The sequence below is a fragment of the Haliaeetus leucocephalus genome, unplaced genomic scaffold (genome assembly GCF_000737465.1).
Source record: "Haliaeetus leucocephalus isolate CR32 unplaced genomic scaffold, Haliaeetus_leucocephalus-4.0 Scaffold306, whole genome shotgun sequence".
In the NCBI taxonomy this organism is placed as follows: Eukaryota; Metazoa; Chordata; class Aves; order Accipitriformes; family Accipitridae; genus Haliaeetus; species Haliaeetus leucocephalus.
In genome coordinates, this window is record NW_010972742.1 from 1,220,907 (window position 1) to 1,246,735 (window position 25,829).

Below are 25,829 nucleotides of genomic sequence, written 5' to 3' on the forward strand. Positions count from 1 at the left end.
CTGGGCTCCCCGCTCTGCTGCCGGTTTGGGGGAAAAGGCACCGAGCGGTTGGTTTCTGAAAAATGGGGTGAAAAGGGAGCTGGGGGCTCTGGGGGGGTCCCCCGTGACCCTGCTAGAGCGGCCTGGGGGATCTATGTGTGTAGCCAGCTCCATGGCTGGGGGAGCCGGGCTGCCAGCTACACCGCAAGCAATGCTGCGAGCTGTGCTGCGAGCTACGCTGCAAGCTACGCTGTAAACAATGCTGCGAGCTGTGTTGCGAGCTACGCTGCGAGCAACACTGCGAGCTACGCTGTAAACAATGCTGTGAGCAGTGCTGCGAGCTACGCTGCGAGCTATACTATAAACAATGCTGCAAGCAATGCCGCGAGCAATGCTGCGAGCTACGCTGTAAACAATGCCGTCAACAATGCCGTCAACAATGCTGCGAGCAATGCTGCGAGCTATATTATAAACAATGCTGCGAGCAAGGCTGCGAGCAATGCTGCGAGCTGTACTGTAAACAATGCTGCAAGCAATGCTGCAAGCTACGCGGCGAGCAATGCTGCGAGCTCCCCGTACCGCTCCCCTAACAGCACAGGGCGCTTGTCCCCGCTGCCAGCCCAGCCCGGAGGCTGGAGCAGGGAGAGGAGCAGGGCCGGTGCCACCCGCGGGGAGGGCAGGACGCGTACCTGGGCCACGGCCACCTGCGTCTGCTGCTGCTGCTGGAGGAGCTGCTGCTGGAGCAGCTGGAGGCAGTGCTGGGAGGCCAGCGGGGTGATGGAGGCCGAGGAGCAGGGGCTGCTGGGGCTGAGCAGCTGCTGGGAGCTGGCCGGGTGGAGGGAACAGTTCTCGGCATCCTGGGCGCAAAGAAACGGGCAGGGTGAGCGGACCGACCGGCTCGGGCTGGGATTCGGATCGTGGTTCCCCACAGTGCTGACCCCAGCGCAGCAGAGCGGCCCCCGCAGCCCTGGCACCAAGGGACTTCTGAGGGGCGCAGCCCTGGGCTGGGTGTCAGGCGCTGCACGACTACACCATCCCCAGGACAGCAGGTTTCGGAGCGACTCCTGCTCCCAGAGAGCCGGCAGGGCGGCATCACCTGCGTCTGGCCATAGCTCCAAACGGGGAGGGCAGGTCCCCGGGGAGGAGGTGGCGGGGGGTGACCCAAACACCCCACCACCTTCCCCACGAGGCAGCTTGTTGCCCGAAGCATTCGCCAGTGGCAGCAGCAGTTCAGTGCCAGGGCCGTCAGCGTTTTAAAAAGCTGCAGGGGTCCCAGCCCTTGGAGATGCTCCGCACCAGAAGGGCAGCGCGCACACGGACCGATTTCAGAGCAGCTCCAGACCCAGCCGTGAGCCCCCCCCCAGCACCCCAGCACCAGCGCTCAGCCCCGCTCCTCTGCCGGTTCAGCCCGAGGTGGGTTGAGCTCGCAGCCACCTCGCCTGCCTTGGGGACCGTGCGGTGGCACCGTGCGTGGCTCACCTGGCCCTCCGTAACGCCGGCGGTCTCGGCATGCGGCCCAGAGCCGGGCAGCGAGTTGTCGTCCCCCCCGGCAGGCAGCCTCCCACCCTGGCAGCGGGGGTGTTTTGGGACGGTTCCCCTCGCAGCGTGTCCCGCTGGGAGCTGGCCCGTGGCTGCTGTTTTTCCTAGCCCCCTGCCCTCCCCTGCTTGGGCAGCTCCAGCACCCAGAAGGAAAGCGCAGGAAAGCCCTGCCTTTCCAGCCACGGAAATGAATCCCATTGAGCGCGTTTCACCGCAGCTGTTTTCAGCCAGGCCCTGCAAGCGATACAATTGTGCGAGATGAAGCGATGCCATTCAGGCTGCCGGGAAGCGCTCACTGAGAAGCTCTGCAGAGCAGCTATTCATTACGGCGAAACCACCGCTCACGCCAAATGTGCCCTGCGTGCCTGCGCGGCTGCCGGGGCTGGGCTCCCTCGGGGACGCTGCTCCCTGGTCCTGGGGGACGAGGGGAGCTGGGGGTTGCTGCTGGGGGCACAGAAATCCACCCCGTATGGCAGGGAAATGGTTGCCTTGCCAGGGATGCCTCCTCTTAGTTTCTGCCTGTTATGTGGATGTTGCTGCAGGAGGGGGGGTCCTGCCTCGCTTCTTTCTAGCGCTGGGCGATCGCTCCAGCAGAGCCCCTCTGTGCTCTGCCCTGCCCGCACTGGTGGGCTCTCCCGTGTTGCATTTGAAGCCCACTTAGCCATGCGCTGTGGCCCCGCTCCCAACTCTCTCCTCTCCCCCTGCCCCAGCACTGGGACACAGCTTAGCTGCGGGTAAACCGGCTGCTGAACACCATGTCCTGCCACCGGGGCTGCAAAAGCAGGGAGCCGGGGGGGGGGGGGGTCTCCATGAAAGCCCCTCCAAATCAAGCTGTGATACAGTGACCCCGAGCAGAGGGACCCCAGCAGCGGCAGGGCACGTGGACTGTCCCCCCATTACCTGGCAGTTCTTATCCTTTGAGGCTTGCCCAGGTTTCAGCATGCCGAGGTCCCCCCTGCCAGCGGGGAGCTCTCCGGGTCCCCTCTCGGACACACAGATGCTGTCAGAGTCGATGCCAACCTCGTCCGCATCCGTGATCTTGGAGCCCTTTATCTGGTGAACTTCAAACAAGATGGATAAATAAACCCAGGCTCCCCCCCCGCCGCAGGATCGCAGCAAGGAGCTGGGGTGGTAGCTCAGGGATGAGGCCAGGACTTGCTTCAAGTCTCGGCTGCTGCAGAGGGGCAGGAGGAAGGGGCTGGTGCCTGCAGACCCTCAGCCTGCTGGGCAAGGGGGGCTCAGCCTCTGCCATCCCGTTGCGCCCAGCACAAGCGGGCAGATGGAGTGGATTCCCCGTGCCCCCCAACCGAAGGGGCCCAAAGCTCTCGCTGTCACCAGAGCTGGCCCACAAAGGACGTGTTTCCCCACCCCAAAGCACCCCCGGTGCCGCTGCCGAGGGTGGGGGTCTGCCCGCGCCCCGTGGGGAACCCCGCGTCACCTTCCAGCGGCTGCTCCTCGGCCGACTTGTCGCTGGCACCGTCCGCCTGCCCGTCGGCGTTCTGCAGGGCGTGCTGCAGGCTCAGCTTGTGGCAGACCTCGAAGGCTTGCCCCACCGTGCGCACCACCCGCATCGCCTGGCTCTGCGGAGCAAACCCGCCGCCGCTCAGACCCGCGGCAGCCGCCCCACCACTGGTGGGAGAACTGGGAATCTTCCTCCCGCTTCCCGCCCCAGGGCTGTCCCACGCTCCCATCTTTTCCCATGCCATCTTTTCTCCACTGCTGTCCGCCGCTGGACCTGATGCACAGCATCCCCCCCCCCGCCGCGGTCCCCTGCTCTCGGAGATGAGCTCTTATCTCTGCGTGGGCTGTACTGCTGCCAGAGCTGGGCCAGGAGGGGACAGGCACCAGGCATGTTTTTTTGGGGACATCCAGCACCAGCATTGCCTCGGTCTCTCCGCAGGGTTCTGCACCCTCCAACCCAGCGGTTACTTTGGGTCCCACGAGGGAAGGTGCGAGGTCCCTCGGAGACCTCTCGCCCGGGGGTGACCCAGCCGTAGCATCCTACCTTCTTCTTCGATTTGAAGACGTTGCACCTGAAGGAGTTGTTAGCACCATCCCTTGCGATGTAACTGAATATTTTCAGGTCTTGCGAGTCGTGAGACACATAGAAGATTCTAGGTGGGAAAGAGACAAAGGGAGTTAAATACCCAGGGGAGTCTCTGCCCCCCAGACAACCTCGGCGGTTCCCGCGTGTCCCCAGGACAGGCTGGCTCACAGCACCCGGGGTTGGAGGAACGAGGCGATGCTGGTGCATGGCCCCTCCTGCAATTTTCAAGGCAGGAGATGATGGATTTAGAGAGTGGCTTGATGGAAAACCTTCTGGTTTCTGAAGTAGACAAAAGCTTTTTAAAGATGCTGTGGGAAAGCTAAAAAAATCTATAGTATTGGAAAGCCTGTGGCTATTTTTAGGCCCAGCAATTAATCCTTGCCTGGGCTGCAGCGTGGCACAACTGCCTGTACAGCGAATGTCCTGCCCGCCTCGGTGCAGCCAGGCCAGGGACCCGGCGCGGGTCCGTTCTCAGCAGCAGGCAGGTGGCACGGCACAAAAGGCAGCGTCCCCCGGATGCCTCTCCCAGGGACGCTGAGTGTATGCAGAGGATTTCTGTCTCTCCTATTCAGGCTGACTCTTTCTCCTCCCTGTGCTACAAAACCATTTTTAAAGACCTTTTTATATGTTTGATTTAATTGGGTAAAAATGTGACAAGTGAGTTCAGCTCTGAATAGGGAAGAAACCAAAGGGATTCTCAGAATGTTTTTCTCTTTTACTCTTTTCTGTCATTGGAATTTTTTTGTGTTGAACTTGCAGTTGGAGCAATTATTGCCAATGTACCACATCTTGTAATAATCTTTAAAGAATGCCAGAAGTGAGAGATAGGCACGCATAATGCATCAGCACGTTCTCTGCTTCTTATCTCCTCACCAAGGGCACTGACCTAGAAAACCAATGTTGGTGATCCTAACCCTGAGGGCTGCGGGCTTCGTGCTCGTGGTCCAATTATTCACTTGGCAGATCTAACAGCCTGGTGCAACCTGTGCTCTTAACTGTGTCCACAGGCTACACACCATCGCTGGGGTTGCCTTCAAGGAAGCCACCCCTGATGGCTCCTGAGGCATCAGGTTTACGTGCAATGTAAACCTCTGCGTGGGGCTTGTGGTCTCCAAAATACTCTGAGATCCCACAGCAGGTGCTATGGAAAGTCGATGCCACCTTACCACATCCTGTATGAGTCAATTCCCTGTAAGCACTTACGCCTTAGAGTAAGGCCCTTCTTCAGAAGCACACAGCGAGCCATGCTCTGAAGGAAAACCGCGGGAAGCCTGGCTTCAGGGTCAGAATCAGAGAGTAATTCAGGTTGAAGACATTTCTGGGGGTCATCTAGTCTAACCCTGTTCAAAGCAGAGCCAGCTTCAAAGCTAGATCAGTCCATCTCACTCTCAAAAATGTATGAAAAGGATTCCCCATCAGCAGGAATTTTGCAACCTCGTTAATTTTACATGGTCCTTTGGAAAGCCAGCCTTGGTGGAGGTAACTCAGCAAGCGGGAGGATGGATATGCATCGCTCAGGGCTGATTGGACCTAGCTGGTCTAAATCCCCTGCTGCGTACCTGTACACAGGATCGTGCATCACCACCATCTTACTCTCGTCCCAGGTCCACTCCTTTCTCTGTAAGCAGAGGGCAGAAACAAAATTACAGTGGGTCAGGTAAAAATGAAACTCCAACATGCTGATGGGCAGGAGCCCTGGAGAACGGTGCATTTGTCGCAAGCCAAAATCCAGGCTACACTGTGACTATATGAACAATGGCTCTTTCATCGGTATCTTGGATAAAAATAGATTTCTTTGATCATTTATTATATCCAGTCATCTGATCATAGCTTTCAGGGCTGAATGTGGTCCCTAAGATTAATTCATAGCATCAAATATGCAGAAGAGTAACACGTTTTGGGGAAGAAGGCTCTGAGCTAGGTCTTAGGAGATCTGGATCCAGCTGCTGGCTCAGCTCGGTGGAAAGCATAGCCTGGGCGAAGAGCTGAGGGGTGCTCAGCCCAGGCAGTGCAGAAAAAGCCTACTGGTATTAACAAGAAAAATAAACTGTATTTCCTGAAAGCTTGACATTTTGTGACAGAAAAAAAAAATCCTCTTCCCACACTGTAATTTTCCCACTCTTTTCAGCAAGGTTTTGTTATCAGTTTGATGAAAAATTGAGTGTTTTCTCATGAAAATTCTGTGTGGTTTTTAAGAAAAGGACAGTTTGGGTTAGAAGTGTGACTATCCTGAGTAGTGGTAATATCCAGACACGGTGAAAGCCAACATCCCGGGTGCTCTGGCCCCAAGTGCCCCAGCTGGGCTGGAAAAGTCTCACCTTCTGCTTCTTGCGCAGAATCACCTTCACCCCGTCCACAGACACAATGATGCTCACTTTCTTCTTCTTAATGTTTTTGGCTTTGAATTCATACTGATGGGAAGAAAAACCCAGGTTAGAAGAGAGGTAGTATTGGGGGAATGTGGCACAGTGTTAGTGCAGTATTAGTCAGTGCTTTACATGAAAAAGTTGGGTTTGTGTTTAATCCCAACTGCCCAGGGAAGTAGGAATTTGCTTTATCCTGCTAAGAAAATCCATGTTGGGAAAGACCTGCTGCTGTAGCTGAGATGCCAGGCAGGATCCTGGCTTTGTCAGGAGCCAGGAGCGTCCCTTGGGAGAGGACAAGCAGAGCTCAATCCTCTGGGCTACATCCAGAGACCGTTAATTCGGATCCGGGAAGAACTTTCCTGATGTGTTGGCCATGCCTGGTCCAGCGGGACTCTGCACCAGAGGCTTGACGGGGAGACGGCACTTGCAGCAAACACCAAGCAGTGATTTATGGCATCGCCAGTGCCCTTGTATAGCAGCGCTGCAGTGTGCGGGGAGTATAAAATCACTTATGAATTGCAGGGAGGGCCAGATGGGTGGCAATAATGCAATTATACCTCAGTCATTTGCATAATCACATTAACCTCAGTGGGCTCGGTATCTCTGGAGAAAAACCCAGCTCCTCACCTGCAGGTGTCTGCAGTCTGAACTCACTTCCATTTGTGTTAAAAATTAAACTGCTGGCTTTTAAATGTTGCTTTTGCTAGCAGCTAGAAGCATGGCAGAGCCCTTCCACTCTGGAGACCTGTATTTACAGCGCTGATCCTTACTGGCCCCATTTTAGGCACTATTTTTGGCTTCCAAATACAGCATTTTGATACCCCATATTTTTCGCAGTTCCTGTCTGAAATCCAGCTTTCCTGGGCCAGATCCTCAATTTATCTAAACGAGCACGTCCATTACTATCACTGCAGCTACAGTAACAGCCACTGTGTATCTATTAAAAAATAAATCCTTTGGATTAACTTGATGTACAGTTACCAGAGCTGGAAAGCAGAGGTTACAAATCCCCTGCTTTAATAGTCTAATAATGTCAACGGTGCTGTAACGGAGCTGGGACTCGGCAAAGGGGACATCACAGGGACACCAGTGTCTGCTGGCTCTGCCTGTGCAAGCGGCCGCAGCGAGGCCACGAACGTGAGCGAGCGTGGCTGCACCGAGCCTCCCCCTGTGCCTGCTCTGCCCTCACTCCCCGACGGCTCTTGGCTCCCTCCACACGCTGTTAGTCATGGTCTACCAGAAAACAGGCTATGGATGGGCTCCGGCCGTATCTTCCATCAGTCTGTCACGTTGGAAGCAGCTCGCAAGCTTTTCCTGCTAAGGCGCCAGGGTGATGCAGCCCCCTCTGCGGCGTCCTGTCCCCCCAAGGACAGCCAGCCACCTCGCTGGCGAGCACTGTGCCACCCAGCCTTCCCATGGAATGCTGCCGGGAACGGGAGCTGCCTCTGCTCCACCACCAGCCTCCAGTGTCTCCTGGGATGCCTCTGCCACGTCGCTTTGGAGAATCAGCGCAGACTGCCTGACTCCCAGACACGGACGACAAGGCGATGCCAAGCGTCAGAGTGCAGCCTGAAGCCTACCTACGCTGTGTAATTAGACACCTAATTAGAAATCTTATCTCTTTATACAGTCGGCGGAGCTGCAGGTAGCAATTGAGATGTTAAGGGAGTCCAGGCACCTCTTTCAGGAGCCTGAAGTTGAAGGACTCTGTGTGTGGCTCCGTGTCAGCATGGCACCCAAGCACTGCAGAGAAGATACGCATCTTTCCAGCTCCTCAGCACCCATTGTAAGCCACGCCAGCCTTACAGGCAGAAAATTGGGTGGCTTTCATGTTTATCAGGCTTTTGATGCTGCTCATTGAATTCTTAGCACTCTGCTAGGTTTATGGTATCAGACAGACCCCGGATTAAACCATAGCCTTTTGATCTCCCCATGAATTATTACTCTGAGACAAGCTCTTTAAAAAATCTATCTATAGCACCATTGTGTGTGAAGCCAGAGCTAAATTTGCTATACACATTTTTTATTTATAGGGAGCAATGAAATGATGGGTGAGGTGTCAAGTGCATCCTGCAGACTGTCGCGGGCCGGGGGGGAACCTGCAGGAGATGCACATATCTGCGGGGGTGAGGCCAGGCAGCTGGGTTCACCAGCCTCAGCACCCAAAAGGGCTTCTCCCACCCTCTGCCCGAGCAGCCCCTCGGTCCCCCGGCACCCCCAGCACAGCCTCACTGGGTGCTCCCAGCTCCGCTGGGCTGGAGCTTCCCCCTCCCCTACGTTCAGCCCTGCCAAACTGTTTCTCCTTGTCTGCTTGCATGAATGTCAATAAAACCGGGATAGATTGTTCTACCCGCTAAAGAGCTATTTATCTTTCTTTATACACAAATGGCTGGGAAAATACTAGCCGAGCTTTCCAAGAAAGAGAGCGCAATACAGTGTATTTTCCCCTTGTAGCAACAGGGGTGCAATTACATTCAAACAAGGCTCTTTACTCAAAGGCTTTAAGCAAAGTCCAAGTCTGGATTTTGCAGAGATGCTTTTTCTTTCTCCCTTGGACAGAAAGGAACAATCAGGAGCAGCGGCAGCGCATCTCCAGGTGCTGCCAGGAGTGATGGCAAGTCTCTGTAAACCCAAGGAACCCCAGCCAGCTACCACACCTGACTTTGGGACAGGTACGGGGCTTCAGCTCCAAGCAGAGCCATACAGCTGGTGTGAGCTGCCTGGCACGCTCTGCCCCTGCCGCGGGCTGGTGCTGAGCCGTGCTGGGGTGGCTGGGGCTGGGGAGGGACACGGGGTGGGCTGGAGCAAAGCGCAGAGCTTCTCCCCCGCCCCAGCGACACGCACACCCCGCACACGGCGTCTGAAGCAGTTTTGACCCTTGCAATCCGCAGGCAGCACCCGCGGGCTCTGCTCAGGATGCAGCCCTTTGCCACAGCACCGTCAGCAAGGAAGGAGGCCGATGAGTTTGCCTGTCCTGCTCACTCCATGCAGCTCCTGGCCACCGCCGCGTCCTCACCAGAGCCCCTGCAAACAGCCAACGCACGCTCCCCATGGCAGAGGTGCCGGGGTCCCAGCCACGGGCAGAATTAGCTTGGCCTGAAAACAATCAAAACCACTGGGCCCCAAAATTCTTTCTAAAGGGTGAACACCCTCAAGCAGCAGGAGCCGTAGGATGGCCCGGTCCTGAGCGGCTGCTCAGCACACGGAGCGGTAACGCCAGCCGGGTGAGAGCACCGTGCTCCCCAGAGCAGGGCTGGGCGAAAGCCCCCCGAGCCCATGTCGCACCGGCTTGGATTGGACTCTGTCTCCATCTCAACGCGTAAGAGGCAGATGGGATACACCTTCAGTCGCCTAATTGCTTCCTATCAAGCAGGAATCAGTATTTTAATTAACTGTGATTTATATAAGGACAAAAAAGCACATGAAAAAATGCACTCCAAGACAGCAGACCTTATGTCTTCTAAAAATGTTCGTGCGCAAACCAACGTACATCTGAGCACGAGACTCCTGGCTAACCTGGCACTGGTGTCAGAAAGCAAAGTCACTGATTTTTTTTTTTTCTTACTATTGAATAGATGTGATATTTTTTCCAAATTTGTCAAGGTTACCGACAAATCCAAACCCACACAGCAGTGTTCATCTTCTCTGCTGCCTTCCGAGATTCAATCGTTATTCTCTTGCTGCTTGTACTATCCTATGGGGGAAAGCTTTCCGGATGTTAAAGGATCTGGAGTTGCCCTTACAAGCGGCGATTCAGCAGGCAAGCCTGGCAGCTTTCTTAGCCATGGAGAAAAGATGGGACATTTTATAAAAAAATGCAGGTCAACAAAGGGCAATGCATCTCATTTAATTTAGCAGCTTCATTAATTCTATTTCTGATGTGTCTGACCTGGAATACTTTCCATTTCTGCTTTTAAATCCCTGTGTTCGAGTCCTTGCCTTTCATATGGTCCCACACACTGTTGGCATGTAATATTAACTTACCCAAGAGCTAAAGACTGTATGACTAGAAATGTTAATGGTGCCGTGTAATGCATATTTCATCTGATAATTCCACCCAAGCAGATATAAATTACACATGCAGTTACCAGCTTCCATCTGCTGATGAAAGAGATGGGCTAATGCACGTTGGAAATCATATGCAGTTTCCAGCACTAAGAACAACTTGCATGAATAGAGTTATTCAAAGAAGCAATTCTTAATGTGATTAATTACTGAAGGTATCAGGGCCCTCATTATGCAAATGAAAACTGTCATAAAATAGAGAGTTTGCAAGTCTTAGAGGCAGTCTCTGTTTCCAAAAAATGCATCTTTCCCATTAACAAAGAGCAGAAGGGCCAGACTCGAGAGTGCCGGCAGAGCCAGGGCACGCTCCCAGCCATGGTTCAAATGGTGTTTGCTGCGGTGCAGCCCAAGTTGAATTAAGGGAAATTAAGGCAGAGGCTCTCCAGGTTTTTGAAACAAACAGGAGTACATCAGTGCTTCCAATTGCCGCCGGGTAAGGACTTTGTTTGCGTGCCCAAAGGAAGATGCCACAGGCTTGGAAATGGACGACTTCTTCCTGCAGCTGTAAATTCTCCAGCCAGCCCTTAGCCTGCTGTCCTGCCCCCAGCCTCCCCTTGCCCCGTCCCGGCCTGGCAGGCTGCAGGATGTATGTGTCCATAAACAACCCCACAACAATAAGCAGTCACGGCCCCTTCCCAAACCTCGCCTGCCAGACGGACACAGGGAGCATGGCAATGAGGAGGTGACGATCTGCTCGGCTCTGCCCCCCGACAGACCGGCTCCGGGCAGCGTCACCCCGGCAGGACCCACCGGTCCCTGCTCCTGCATCCCAGCGGCGTGGGTGGCATCCTTCCCTCCCGCCGCAGTACGCAACCTCCGATACCATATGAGCGCCGCTTTAGCAGTTCAAGCCATGATGAAGCCAAGTATTTCAAGTTCAGGAATGTAACTAATTTCAAAGCAAACTGACCCGCACGGCATGAGGGCACGGCATTGTATCTCGACTGCTGTTTGAACTACTGATAGCTGGAGTGCTGCCGCTTGGAACTGATGTTACAGAAAACTCCTGAGCTCTTCTCCCAGCAAGTGCAGCTTAGCCAAGCGCTGCGTGCCGCCTCGGAGCTGACAAACGAGCAGTGTCAGTTCCCATACCCTTTGGACCGCAGGCTGCGGTCCAGCCTCCAATCCCCCCCCCTCCACGAGTCACCACGGCCCCTTCTGCATCACATCACATCGCACCTTCCCGCGACAGCCCTGCCAGGCAGCGGCGTTTTCATCGGTCAGCCACAGCCGTTCCCTCAAGGCCTCCGGCTGGAAACCGCTGGGTTATGGCCTTTCCTTTGTTCGTCTTGGGAAGCATGTGCCTGTCTGAATCCTATGAACTCCCAGTGCCCGGCGGCGGGGCGCACGCTCCCGGGGACGTGGCCGGTGTGAATGCCGTCGGGCATAGTCTGGGTCTGGGCTGCAGTAACTGGGCAACACGGACATAAAAGCGACGCAGGAAGTGGTGGAGCCCAGGAGTGCACCTCCTGCCCAGTGGAAAAATGAGAATTTATGATCCTTGGAAACATAAAACTGTTCAGTGGAAAGCAGAAACCAAAGGGGGAGTACAATAGGCAAGGAGAATGCTGGCAACGTACCCGAAGTCTTTTTTTCTCATTTAAATTAGCTCCTTCCACCGTCCAACAAACTCTCTGTAGATACTGCAGCCCACTCCCCACGCAGCGAGCTGAAGAGGAGCTATCGCGGCCCCGCTGGATTTCTGGGAGTCCCTGAAGGGGCAGCGAGGAAATGTGACCACAGTTCATCACACAGGATTTATTTATTTATTCCTAGTTCTGTGCTTTGGCAGCAGTGTTGCTGCCTGCAGAGCCCGGCAGGACTCGGACTCTTCCAATGATGCAGGACAGCGTTTGCAGGTTTGTGCTCCAGCCCTGGAGTTGGGGCCCATTTGTGGGGAGCAGCTCTCTGTGCAAGCTTCTGCGCCGGACCTTGGGTCAGGGTCCACCTGTGGCTGCAGGCTTCAGCGATCCCCTTCTCCCCTTTTCTAATTCTTCTCGGGAGCTGGCTGGTCAAGGGCTGAGTTGGCACATTTGAGTGCAACCCTCTCTGTTGCTTTCTTAATCTGAGTGCAACCTCTGGTGACTGGCATTGTGCCCTTGTCCCTCTTAGCACCATCCGTGGGGTTCAGGACCCTGGTGATCACCCACCAGAAGGCCCCACCACAGTCTCCTCCCCAGGACTCCTGTGCATTGGTCCTTTCCTGCCCAGCAGTTCATGCAGATACCCCCCCAGGAGACGTGGGCAGCAGAAGCAGGGTCCCCAGCACAGCATGCTGTCCCTGGGGAGCTCCATACGTTCTTTCCCAAGGATTCCACCCAAACCATAGGCTCAGTCTCCACACAACCCACCGGGCAATGCAGACGTCCCTGGCCGCAGCCTGAGCTGCAGACACCGGGTTACAGACTAAGCTTTGATTAGTCTTGGCAAGAAAAGCACCACGGGATGGACTAGCCACAGATGATTTATTGATAGAGTTGCTGTGGCCGGCCTGGAGCTGGTGTCCTGTGCACGGTGGATCTGCAGATGCTGCTCAGGTGCAGGCGCTGGAGACAACTTGTTGCATAGCTGTGAGGAAAGGATTAATGGGAAAATCCAGTCTTTGTGCTCAAAATCTCCCCAGAAGACCACATCTAAGGTACACAGAATCATCTGCTTCCCAACACTGGCTTGGCCAGGCAGACGGGTAACTCTCTTTCAGAGCTGGGAAGTGGAAGCAGAGGTACTCATAAGGTTGGCCAAGGGGCAGGGGATGGGCTTCAGGATTATGGAGTCCCAGCACTTGGCTCTAGCTGGAGGACAGCGCTCCTGCTCCAAAGCCTCCCACCAAGCCCAGCTGCCTTGCTGGGACCATCTCTCAGTGAGCTGTGCTGACACCTGTGGCTCTTCTCACTTTGGCCACTTCACAGTGACCAGTTGTGAAGAGGTGTTAATGGTCCTGACCAGCCTCAACTGGGATCTTCACCCCCACCCCCACCCCCACCCATGGGCACAGGGGCTCCATTTAAGCTCAGATCTGGGCCCACAACCCCTTCCTGAGCTTTGGTGTAGGAGTGTTGGTCTCCAGCTCAGCCACAGCCATGCCTGGCCATGGACCTGCTGACTCCAACTTGAAGACTGACTTCCCAGCTTGGCCTTAGATCTGTCTCATCAGCATGGACCTGCCCGTTGATCTGGACTCTTAGGTGAACCTGGCTACTACCCAGGGTCTGCTCTGCTCACCTTGCTTAGGTATGATGGGATGGGGCCCCGGCTGGTGATGCCCCTACCCTGCCAGACATATTATTGTGGTTGGCTTCCAGCTCCTCCTCACTGAGGGAGCAAAGCCACTCCTGCTGCTCCCTGGCCCCTCACGGCTGCCGTGGTGCAAGGAGATGCACAAGCACCTTGCTAATGAGGGGTCTGTTTGCCAAACCCTTCACTAATGCCCATACTTGGTGGTCAGCCCCTCACTGCAAGTAGAGCTGAGCAGTGCTGTGGATTGAGGGGAAGGAGGGATGAAAGGCGCTGGAGGAAATTGCAAAAGCCTGAATTAAGCTAAGAAAATATGTGCGTTTCTGAAGTCTCCTGTTTGGCACTGTCAGCACTATCTTAATTGGTCTAATCTGCAGGTCTTCTTGGACATGTGCCCCACAAGCCCTCAGCCAGCATAAGGGTACTTCAGCTGTGTTTAGGCCAGTTCTTGGTTTAGCTCTCAACTGCAGCTCCAAAGTAGCTTCTTGAAAGTTGCCTCTAAATGGAAAAGGGCATGCAAGCTTGGCCCAGTCCTCTTTGTCCTGGGTCTGGCTGTGCTTCACCTCTCTGCAGAGATGCAGGTGTTTTCTGTCTGTCTTTAGGGGAGGTTTCTGGAAAAGGCAACACCAGGAATGCTGGGCATGCCTGCCCAGGCTGCCTCCTGCTAACTCCTGCTTTGGCTTTGGAGATGCTCTGGAGTGATGTGTGTGAGTGAAGCTACAACAGTGCTTAGGGTCTAAGAGGAAAAAAATAATCCCTTAGGAAGCAGTACCAGGTGCCACTCTCCTGTCAGGGTTTTGGAAGCCGCAGGGAAGCAGTTTGTGGATAATGGAAGAGCAACCTGTGGATCCAGACTCTCTGGACATTCCTTCCCCAGAACAGCTTTAGAGCTCTGATTGTATTGAAATAAAGCACTGACAGGTTGCTTCAGCCCAAACAGCTTGTGTGCCCTCTGTGACCCCTTGCAGACACCCTGCCTGGTATCATTCCAGAGTTTTCCTGCCTGTCACCTTGGTGGAGTGAGGGCTCATGGAGAGACTGAGGTAAACAAGCCTCCAAGCACTGTTTAGGGAAAACTGTTCCTTTCAGGAAAGGAGCTGTACGGCTCAGCAAAACATACCTGTCAACTTTCTGCTTTCATAAATATTCAAAACCAGCCGCGCTGGGAGCTGACTAATCTGAAGACCTTTCCTGAAGAGAGCTTTACATGCTTCAAATTTTCACGGATGTGAATCCTGAGCTGTAGCTTTTTTTCTGAGGTGGGCAGACATTAGCCAGAGTCCCAACATGGGCAGCTGAGGCTGGCTTATTCATCAAGAGTTCACCTGGCAAGTCAAAGCAGAGCAGAGAGCTGAAACTGGGATTTTCCAGCACCCACTCAGTGAGGATTACGCACTGCCACTGCATGGCATGTATGAACTCATGATCCCCAGTGGGGCTGCAGTCCCCATGACCACCCAGCAATAGCCTCCAGAGCTGCTCAGGACCCTGTAGTCTTGAGCCACGCTCTCTGACTTTGAGAGCCTATTTACAGCATAGATGGATTTGGAGAGAAACCCTAAACTGCTCCTTAGTGTGAGGATGGAGAAATGCAAGCAGGCATCCACTTACATCAGTAGGAACTGAGGTCTGCTCCTCTGCAGCAAGGTGCACAGAGCAGGTAAGGATCTGCCTGATGCCCCCTGCTCGAGAGGGCTGGGATCCATCAGTGGTACCAGATGGCCTGAGAAACACGGATTTCTAGGAGGGCTGCCCTAACTGCCAACAGAGAGGGGGTTGCTGTGGGTTGTACTTCAGTTTGGTCATTAAACCTTGAAGAACCTTCTCCCACCCCTTTGTTCGGGAAAGAAGCTGCTAGGGGCTGGAAGGGCGGCCAGTGGTGCTGCCTGACCTGCAGGCAGGGGGATGTGAGGATGCTGCCTCTGGCTGCAGCAGCTGGAGGTTGGTCAGACACGGGGGAGGCAGGGCAAAGAGCCACCTTTTATCCAGGTCTCCTTTGCCTTCCGAGAGAATCCTGCTTTCTGAGGCCCTGCAAAGCATTCAGATGAGTATGTCCATACAGGCCTTCCTCTTCATCCCCCTTCTTCCCATCTTCAACAGATCTTATCTTTGGGAGGTCTCACACTGTTGGAGTCTCAGGCAGCCTTTAAGGATAGCTTGACCTTTCCACCTAAAGGTGAGGCGGTGATGGCAAAGGACATGGCTAGATTTTAGATGTTCCTCTGAGCCAGTCAGAAGGGTGCGGAGCAGAGTGGTCCGAATTACACCCATGGGGGAAAGCAGAACTGTTGCAGGTGATGGAAGCTGGTGGGGAGACCAGCCCTGGCAGTGGCTCTTTAATTAGTATTGTCCACCTCTGAAAACAGGCAGACTGTTCTGGAACAAAGCTTCTTTGCCTGATTTTAAAAAAGGGTGGGATAAAAGCAGCCTTTTCATGGCCTCCTCCCTGTTAAAGAGATACTGCAATACCGCTGAGCTCCATCCCAAGAGGCACAAGCAGCCTCGCAGCCCAGCGCAAGGTGACATCATCTGGCCTTTGGTGCCTCTCTGACAAAAGCACCATTGTGTGACTGTCACTTCCAGGAACCCCCTGCTGTCCACAGGTTTAATAGGGAGCTTTCTCACACACAGCCCTTCAGTCCTTGTCTTGACAGGGCAGGCCAACCACAGCTCCCAGGGAAGCTGGGTTTTATTTTCCTTCCTACCTCTATTCACTTTGCAGGAGAAAACAAATTACCTTTTCCGTCCGCAGTGCTTTGGATGATTAATTAGTTTCAGTAATGAAGTAGTGTCTTGGGACCCCACCCCAATGGAGTCTCATGTACCAGGCACTGAATGCACATGAGCATGAAAATGGTCCCTACCTCAAAGAGCTGCTAGGTTATTGCAGATAAAAAGTGCTAATTTCATTAGAAGCAGGTCAGATTCACCTGAAATAACCCTCAGAAGTGAAACAGCAATTATACACTGTGATACCTTCAAGTAATTCTGTATTTCCCTATAAACATCAGTGTCAAGAGGCCCTGCAGAGAAGGTCCTGGTTTTGTACACATGATGTTTCATATCCTAGTTGCCCTCCAGTCTGGTATGTAGGACAAGAGGCAAGTTAGGAGATTGAATTTTTTTAAACCCTGTTCATCAATGTTCAAACAACAAAGCTCAAAGAGCAGGAGCCAGGACTCTGCGGCAGGCTCAGAGCTCCATGAAAAAGCCTCGGACCCCCTACATGGCTGTGGGAAGGTAACCGAGTATTTTGTCTGTTGGTTTCTCATCCACAAAGCAAGGATGTTCATTTTCTACTTCACTCATTCAGTTGTTCTGGTTACAGCCAGTCCCCTGCTAAGTGACAGCTACCCAGCACCTAGCCAGAAGGGCCAGGCCACCAGATACTGCTCGTACAAAGAGCAGGGAGCAACTGAGGATTTCTGCTGCTCACTCCAAAATCCCTATTGTACATTCGGTCCCTTCCCACCCCTCCCTGTGAGCCTGACAGGCTGCTAATGCAGCGGCACATCAGCGAGCTGTATGAGCCTGGCAGCAGGGGAGATGCTCCTTCCTTGCTTCTCGGTATTACGGCTAAGCTGTGCAGAGAGGGAAAAGAGGAGCTGATGCCCTCGCTGAAGCAGGAGGTGGAGATGGGACAGGGGTGATTAACAGGACTGCTTAGCTCTCCCTGTCTCTCTGGGAGCTGCTGTTTATTGCTCATTTGGAGAGAGAATAAAAAGTGAAAGCCAATTTTTAGTTCTGTCGCTCTTCACAGGAGCGTTTGTGACAGCTGTTCTTCAGGGAGCAGAGCACCCGTTCAGACCGTGAGCAGTCTATGGACATGGGAGCTGGGCAGGACCCACCGCGGTGTGGCTGTGCGGGTGGAGGGAGCTGCAGTGCGTGGGGTGGGGGCTTCAGGGGTGCTTAACAAGGGCTCTGGCAAGGGCTCACACTGGCACAGCACAGAGATGGGGAGAAATCCTAACGCCGCTGCCATGCTGAGGCTCTGACAAAGGGAGGTGCCAGGATTTCAGGCCTCTAAATAATGCAACACTTCCCTCTGCATTTATGTAACGATGCTATTTTAGTGTAGGTAGCCCAAGCGAAGGAGGACAGCAAAAAGGACATCTAGGGAGGCAGGCTGGGTGAGCCATGCTCTCTGCATGTGGGGATGGAGAGGAAGCATCAGTGCTCCTGAGGCTCAGTACAGGCAGGTGAGGTTAAGATGCAGAAGGCAGAGGAGAGAAGGCCCGCGTGTTCAAACTGGTAGACCTCCTGTGGTTCTCCACTTCCAGCACCCATGCTGCTCTGCAGCTAGGAGAAACCATCTGGCTTCAGCCTCCTCCTTAAAGTCTCTGTGACTTCAGGATGCAGGGGAGAGTGATGCTGAGCATGTCCACCCAGGGTGGATACTTATCCAAAAGAGAAGGAGGAATCTAGTTTGCTCTTGAGAATCTGGAGAAGCTACATCTGCATGACTAACACCTGCTTTTGGTAAATGTTGCAGGGAGGGACCATCTCCCGGCTTCTAAACTTGCTATCACACACCATATGCATCTTGGGTGCTGTCCTCCAGCTCTGCGTCTTGTGGTTTCTCTGAGCCACCTACTAGGGATATTAGCATTTTCTGTGCATATCTACAGCAGAGGTAGGAAGCTGGACTTGGCACCTCTATCTTTGAGCGAGCAGAATTCAAGCCAGAATGAAGACTTGATCTCCATTTGCATTCAGAAACAGCACTTGATTACAAACTAGACCAGAATGAAAATGGCAGGGATGCTGAGCTGCCTAGCATGCTGTTATGCGCAGACCAGGTTTCATGCCTCGTTTGCTAGGTGCAATCAGGCTTCGTTCTCTTTCATGGCAGAGAGCTCTTTGTTAGCTCAAGCCCCGGGTGCAGCTGAACCTTTCTCCTTCTCAATGCCAGCAACTTTCATGAACAGCCTTTCTAGGTACTGGTCTGAGTCAGGGACTGAAAATCTGCTTTATTCCCAGGCAAGGGGACTTTTTCTGTGTAGCTGTTAATATGATCGATCTGCAACAGTTCCACTTGAGAAAACATTTCTTACAGAAAGCCCAGTGACTTATAGTCGGACTCCAAGAGCTGCACAGAAAGGATGTGTCTGCATTGGAGAGCACCAACAGTACAGCAATTCCAGCCAGGAACAGGCCATTGAGCTTGGAGGGGGTCAGTCACTGAAGGGCCACAGGGACTGTGTGTGTAAGATCTATAAGTAAAGACTTGGCGTGCAGTACTGAAAGATCCTGCCTCCTTAGTGAAATCTGCAGAGTCAGGTCCGATGTTTAGATGCAGCTATTAAGAGGGATTTTCTAAAGCACACAATTCCTAATTCCTATTGACTTCAGAAGGAATGTTGGTTGTTCTAAGCAACACGCAGGGCACAAATGTCTTTTGAAATCTGCTCAAGAGCTCTTGTAGTGTGTGCATTTCTGGAAGACAGAAGGCAGCTCACCCCTTGTCAGGAATGAGTGATTTAGCTCACTTAAACAATCACACCCCTCTCCTGCCAGGCTGTCCCTGGGCAGGCATCAGTCGCACCCAGGTATTGCCCAGATGTGAGATGTGAAGACCTGAGCAGAGCCAGGCACAGCATGGCTGGCATGCTGCTTCTCGCCAAATGGTCCTTAGTTAGAAATTATTGAATGCTAATAAAATTGCCAGTAGACTGTGGTAACTCTTCTCTGTGGCAATCCCTAAATCTAAAGGAAGGTCTCTGGGTTCTCCTCAAATTGTCCATAAAATCTTACTCAAATTTGGAAGCAAGACTGTTACTATAAGAGAAAGAAAACTGAACACTAATGGTGTCATTTCCAAACTCCAGAATATTAAGCAGTTCAAGGACTCTGTTAGCCTCAGGGGAGCTACTGAGGTTAGTGAATCATGATGAGATAAACAGCCTGGGTTTAGATAGTGGGAATTATGGATAAAGAGGGTTTTATGGTATCAGTATTTATTGTTACAGAGGTCTTGTCATCAAAACTGTACCACAGCATCACAGCCAAGTGCCAAGCAGAGGCAAGCAGCCTGGGCTGGGCTTTCTGGCTCTTGAACAAGAGTCTGCTGGATGATTTGTTTGTCAGTCGTTTGCAGGCTTGTGGTGCTGGACAGTGTACGTGCCCAGGTCTCCTGGAGGCATGCCAGGGTCCTCAGCTGGGTATGCAGCTACTTCACAGACAGGTGAGTAAAGATGAAGAACTTGTTACAGACAGCCACAAAAGCAGCTACAAAGAGTGGGAACCTGCCTGGGTGTGCCCTGTTTGCACTGCAAATACAGCTATGACATGGTGTTGTCCCCCTGCTCAGCAGTGACCGGCAGCCACCCTCGGGGCTGATGCTCGGTTCCACTTTCCTGATGCCTGCTCTGCTCCCCAGTGCCATTCCCAGTGTCCCTGGGCTAGCACTGGTGTCAGCAGCTAGGTGTGAAGCTGTGGACATTAATGTGTCCTGCGCTGCTTGCATACAGGTCAATGATTAACCACAACCAGTGTTCCCTGCCCCAGCTCACAGCTTCTCCTGCCCTGGGCTTGCATGCAAGGAAGCAAGACAAGCAGGAGACCAGCATTGCCCTGGGGAGGCAACAACACGAAAAGAAGAAAATGTACCTGGGCTGGAAGTTTAGGCCCCATAATCATTAATGGCAAGAGCACAGACTGCAGCAGGACTGAACTGGTCCGTGATGGCTTGGGATCACTGAACCTTAGCGCTTCATGAACCGCATATGGCTTTGTGGTAGGTCCAGGGCACTCGGAGGCAGCAGGTGTTGGTGGCAGACACCAGCATTTGGGCCGGTTCTACCAAAGGATCCACATGCCTGAAGAGTAACTGTGTGCCTTACACCCTCCTGGAGCCACCTGTAAATGCCTAGTCCTCCATCACACTGCATCTAGTCTTAACATGTCCCACTGCTCTCCTCCTGTGACAAAAATAATTTCTTTCTAGAAAGAAAACCCTGGAGCTCAGAGGGTTTGGTGGGATTCCTAGGAGTATGCTGGACCTGGCTGTGCAGGCAGCAGTGTGATTTGGGGCCCTGTCCTGCAAAGCTCTGTGCAATGCAAGGGGCCGCATCCTCCCCTCTGGCAGACCCACCACGTGGCAGTATCTCTGCAGCAGCAGAGTGACAGAAGGATGGAGGAAGGGGGAAGTGACTCAGGTGTCCTGAAAACAGTCAGGCAGTTGCCAATTAGTCCGAACAACCCATCTGGCCCAGGGAAAGGCCACTTAGAGAATGTCTAATCACTGCTGCAGGAAAAGAAAGAAAACCATTCTGTAATGCCTTTGAAAAATCCCTGCTCCCTCATCAAAGTATCCTTCCCTCCAGGGACCTGTTCAAGATTTTTATTCTGTAGATTTATCATAGAGTTATTTGGTCAAAACATAAAGTAGCTTGTCAAAGTATTATGTTAAGTAGCCCCGATTCTGTTTGCCTTCAGGCCTCATTTAGTACAGAGCAAAAGCAGAATGAAAAAAAGCAAATGTAGAACCAAGCTATTGTTAGCAAATCTTATTTTACTGGGCAGAATTTTGCTTTGTGGTCATGGTCCCTCAGGGTCTCCTCTCCTCAGAACACCAATCCATAAAGTACAAAGGGCCCTTGCATTGGAAAAAATCAAGACAGTGTCTACAAAGGCACCTGCTGTTGTGGCACTAGGTCTAGCCTTCCTCCCATGTCCAGTGCAGACACTCTTAACCTCAGAACCAGAAAGGCTGAGATCGAAGCACAAGGTTACACCATAGCTACAAGCTGCTTTTTTTTATTTTTCCCTGCATGTAGATAGCTTCACCCATGGGACAGGTTTAAGTGTTTGTATTTTCATGGACTGTTCTGTTTTGTTCCTGAAACACGCCAACCTGCTCTAGTGGAAATCAACACATGCACTTGTATTAGCTGCACAAGGAGGGTGTCTGCTCCACCAGCATTGCAAAGGCATTCCACACCATGGGCATCCCCATTTTCTGTGCTTTTGCCCATGCAGTTGTCACTCAGATTAAGGCACCTCCTTGTTAAGCTAATCCAATGTGCTCGCTACTACTCTGGTTGCCATCTCAATAACATTTTTTTTAGACACCAATAAAGAAGGAGCTTTGAGTTGTGGCAGACTGTTCTACACCAGAATGTAATCCGAAAGCCGTTATATTTCATCTCTGTAATACTCTACAACCAGTAACATAATTGTTGAAAAAGCTGCTTTATTTCAAACTAGATAAAAGGTTTGCAGAGATCTAATACACGGATATTTTAGCTAGTGAAATCAAATGCTTCAGTAGTATAATCATACTGTTAAAACCACTTTATTTTACAATTAAAAGGTACCTGCCTCATTGCCAAGATTTAGCATCAGACAAAAAGCTCTGTCTTGCTCTATTTAGTACTAACATTTAAATTTAGCTTTTATCTGTTTAACTACTGCTTTTATTAGCCTTCAACTAAACTCCAATCCATCATGACTCTTATGCAAAACAATATTAATATGCCTCACTAGTTCCACCCCCTCATTGGAGAAGCCATCCAGTTTCCAGCACTCTGAGGAAGGCATTAAAAGGTCACTGTTGCTTAGAGATGACACATTTCACTGATCCCTCCATCCATCTGTTATCAATCATACACAGCACACTCTCTGAACAGGGTACAAGAACTGAGGCATCTATAATCACCAGTCACTTCTCAAAAACTAGGTCATAGCATGTGGCTACTGAAAAAACTCTAAGCTGTCTTCTGTTACAGTAGCCTGTATTCAGTTACACCAGTCCCCACTCATTTCAGCTCAGAAGTTAAGTGGCAGAAGATAACTAATCATTATTCTGTGGCAAGAAATCCAGAGGTGATTTAGGGTTGGAGATGAGTAGGGTGAAAACCTGCGATAGATTGTAAGTCAGTGGGGTGGCTTTATGGCACGGTGAGACATCCCTGAGCACTGAGCAGAAGGCTGGGTTCTTGTGTAATCTCAGAGGTGTTTATTCCTCTCCTCCCACTCAAGACGTACAAGCGGAGCGTAGTCAGTTCTCCACAGCCACACAATGCTGCCTAGAAACACTGTGCATGACGCCACTGCAAAAACATCTCATTAAGAGCTTCTTCCCTTTGTGTTACAACAATACAAAGAGCAGAAACTGGATAAAACAAGCTTGGGTTAGTCTGAGATATGGCAGAATCAATTCTTCTAGAAAAGCAGCTTCCACATTTTAAAAGCCATTTTTTCAGTTTATGAAAATTAAGTTTTCTGCAAGGCTAGTGAAGCAGCATAAGCATGAAACACACTTGAGCCTGCCAAGGCAACCATGGACAGGAGAACACATGTAGAGAGGCCCAAGGAGCTCCACCTGCATCACCCAGCCTTCCCCCTTCCTTGGGCCTTCATGGCAAAGGACGTCTGGGAGATACCGTCCCACTTGGCATTTTGGCTAATTAGGGCTGCAGGGCATACTGGGAAAGAGGAGAGGCTATAAAACTCAGTGGCAGGGTAGGAAGCCCTTCTTGGAGGTGGGGTGGGAGGTTGTGGTTCTACAATTCTCCTTGTTGTGAGAGGAGGCCCTCCACTCTCGAGCTGAGGCTGCTTGTTCTGCCTGGAGAAATGGATTTTTGCCAGACAGCTCGCCTCCTTCCTCAGCATCCTGGCAGCGCTCATGCTGCAGAAAGGTAAGACCTGTAATGTGGCTGTCATCTCCTAATGTAAGGTGCTTTCCCCTGCCAAGGGCATCTCTGTCAGGTCTGTCATCTTCTTAAAGACCAGCAAACAGACTATGGGAACCAAACTCAGGTGCTGTTTGCAGTGTGGAACAGTAAAATGCTTTTCAGGAGAGCAGGGTGCTGAATAGTAGTAGTTTCAGTACTGCCTGCCCTTGTTAAACGCACTAACTGGCATGGGAGAGGGCAAAGAACCTTCTAAGGGGGCTGGGGTGGTGAAGGTTCCAGTGAAGGTGTAATAGGAAGGGATGCAAAATCCACTGTATCATGAAAATGGGCTAATGTGCATGTCTGGGCACACCAGAGATCCCTGCAGTGCTGCTGCCTAGATGCTAATTGGAGCATTCAGGTCTAAGGGTCTCTGTCTTTACACCCAGGTCTCTTCCTCTTGGGTAGGAGGAGGTAAAAAGGTTCCTGGCAGAGCTCAGATAGGACACTTGGAGCATGCTGCAGGACTCCTCTGCCTCCGGGAAGCCCAGCCTGATCCCCATCCCTGTGCAGGAGACTCTGCTATAGCTGCAACAAATAGAGGAAAACAAACTAATGAGGCATTAGGGCTAAACTTAGCTGCAATTAACACTTAATTACCATCCTGAAAACACTTGATGTATTTTGCCAGGGCCTGGAAAGGTAAAACCAATTAGCTTAATCTTGCATGGTAGAAACCTTAAACTGCCTCAGGTGCCTGTCATGGATGGGACCCTGGGAGTAACTGGTGTTTCTGAGACCATAGTGCCTGCTGCTGAGCGGTCCTGCAGGTGGGTTGGGTAATGGGACACAGCCCTGCTTGGGGCACCAGGTGCCCGGGGAAGAGAAGGGCTGTATGGCAAGGATGCCTTGAGTCAAGTCATCCCCTCTGCTCTTGATGCCCTCATGCCAATCTCAGTTTTCTTAGCCTGCTTGCCTGAGAGACTGTTCTCCCCTATGCCTGTAGCTTTCTTGCGTTGACTGGTATCTTCCCTTAATAAAGCAGATGGCAGGTTAAGGTTGCAGGCAAAGGTATGTGGGCTGCTGGACTGGGAGACAGAAGTACAGAAAGATCCAGTGAGTAGGCAGAGGACAGAAAGCCATCCATGATCACCTGTAGATCTCCAAGTCACTAGTGCAGGTTCCTCAGGGTTTTTTTGAGTAGACTTGTAGGTTGTGCTGAGGAGGGTTGACTATAGCCTGATCATGTACTGCCTCCGTGAAGCTGCATGAGCCTTTCTTAGGCCTCTCCTTTGGAGAACAGCCAAAATTGACACCAGACTTTCTGCAGAAGGTATTGGAGCAAGTTTGTACATGCTCATGTATACTTGGTTTGGATACCTAAAACCACCGCTCCCTCCTGAAGGCTATAGGCTCCAATATGTATCAGTAAGCAATCCTTGCATGGATCTCCAGAGAAGCAGGGAAGGTATCCTAGAAAAAGATGCTCTCTTGGAGCATACTTTGGGGTAAATACATAGTACTTTTGGTATGGGGAGAAGGAGGAAGACAAATGTACAGGCTTGGGGAAGCTTGTCTCTCTGAAGTCCTCATCTCATCTTCTCATAATGTCTGCTGTCTGCTGGTATGCTTGTCAGTATAAATGTTGATTGGACCCATGACTGCAACATGGGACTATGTTCTATGGTACTGTCCTCATGTGATCTAGTGAATGTCACTATGTGAAGACAATATTTATTTAAAGGCCTTGGGTGAACTGACAGGGCCCAGCTCTCCTGTCTGTAAAGCATCTAGTAAATGAGACTTGGTTACCAACATGGAGCATTTCCCCCCCCCACTGCGTACTATCAGCTGTGTCCTTAACTGGCTCAGGGTGTGCTAGCAGTTTGCAGCAGACACATGAGATGCTTGTGTTTTACACTCTAATCATGTTAAGAACTGTAATCTGTTTTTCCTGCATCTTCCTGTAAATGAAAGGAAGGTGTGTGGCATTCTGAGAACTAAAGAAAGGTCCACACCAGCAGTCTGAAGACTGCAGAAATATTTTAAGATGCTAGGATTGTTTTCCTTCACAGCCCAGGGCTATCATTAGCTGAGTATTTGGATGCTCTTCCAAAGAGGCTGAAAGGGAAAGTGCTCCAGGAACTGCAGCAGAACCAACTCCCATCCAACAACAACAGATCCTGGCAGGCAGCTACAGAGGTCTGTACTGGGGCAAGTGCTCCAACAGTTTGCACTTCCACATTTGAGTCTGGGCTTCAGATGCAGCAGACCAAATAACTTCATTATAGTGGGAGAGGCTGCAAAGACTAACCAAGAAACCCAGCAGCTGGGAGTTCAGCTTCTATCTTTTTTTAGTACTGATCAGAACTCCAGCTTAGATTAACATAGGGCTGGCAGGAAAACTTAGCTCCAAGCATGATAATTCAGGAAGGGCTTATAGGCAGAATATATCAGAGGAATCTATGCAGCGGTTTTCTTGGTGCACTTCTGTAGTAAGAAGGCTGTCTGCCTGTGAAAACTGAAGGAACTGTGTTCTAGAAGAATCTCATGAATGAGCCTATTAAACATCTCTACCTCTGAAGTCTGCCACCCAGTGATAAATTAAACTGAGATGGCTGAAGGCAGTCACCCTGCCCTCTGCCAGCTGTCCACCTTGTTGCCCTCCTTCTTTAGCAAGAGCAGATAAATGACATCCATATTTGCTCCTGAACCATTGCAATTTATAGGCTGGCATGGCTTTAAGTGTAAGCTGCTGTATGAAGCCAGCCCAGCTATCAGACTGGAAGCTGATGGGGTGCAGGAGAGACAGGTTCTGTGCGGCTGTCCCTGCTGCCTCTGCTTCACAAGGTTGCACTGTAGTATTGTAACTTTTACTCATCCTGACTTAAATGGATGTCATGTCACACTTCAACACTACCAGTAGATATTTGGCAGTCAATATGACTTACGGTGTAGCTAGATTGCACTTCCTCACTAGAA

At 51.8% G+C, this 25,829-nt stretch overlaps 1 protein-coding gene across 3 annotated transcripts in view; it reads right to left on the minus strand.

Annotated features, from left to right (window-relative positions):
* LOC104833824 (carboxyl-terminal PDZ ligand of neuronal nitric oxide synthase protein-like) overlaps positions 1 to 25,829 on the minus strand; it is a 37,068-nt gene that overhangs the window by 2,597 nt on the left and 8,642 nt on the right. For 2 of the 3 annotated variants that reach the window (XM_010570750.1, XM_010570751.1), the window contains exons 3-8: positions 5,884 to 5,976; positions 5,125 to 5,183; positions 3,524 to 3,632; positions 2,957 to 3,098; positions 2,419 to 2,579; positions 669 to 836 (exon numbers count right to left, since the gene is read on the minus strand). In XM_010570750.1, the coding sequence (XP_010569052.1) occupies positions 669 to 836; positions 2,419 to 2,579; positions 2,957 to 3,098; positions 3,524 to 3,632; positions 5,125 to 5,183; positions 5,884 to 5,976 (732 nt within the window). The remainder of the gene's footprint in view (positions 1 to 668; positions 837 to 2,418; positions 2,580 to 2,956; positions 3,099 to 3,523; positions 3,633 to 5,124; positions 5,184 to 5,883; positions 5,977 to 25,829) is intronic. The other variant, XM_010570753.1, reaches the window with a different exon arrangement.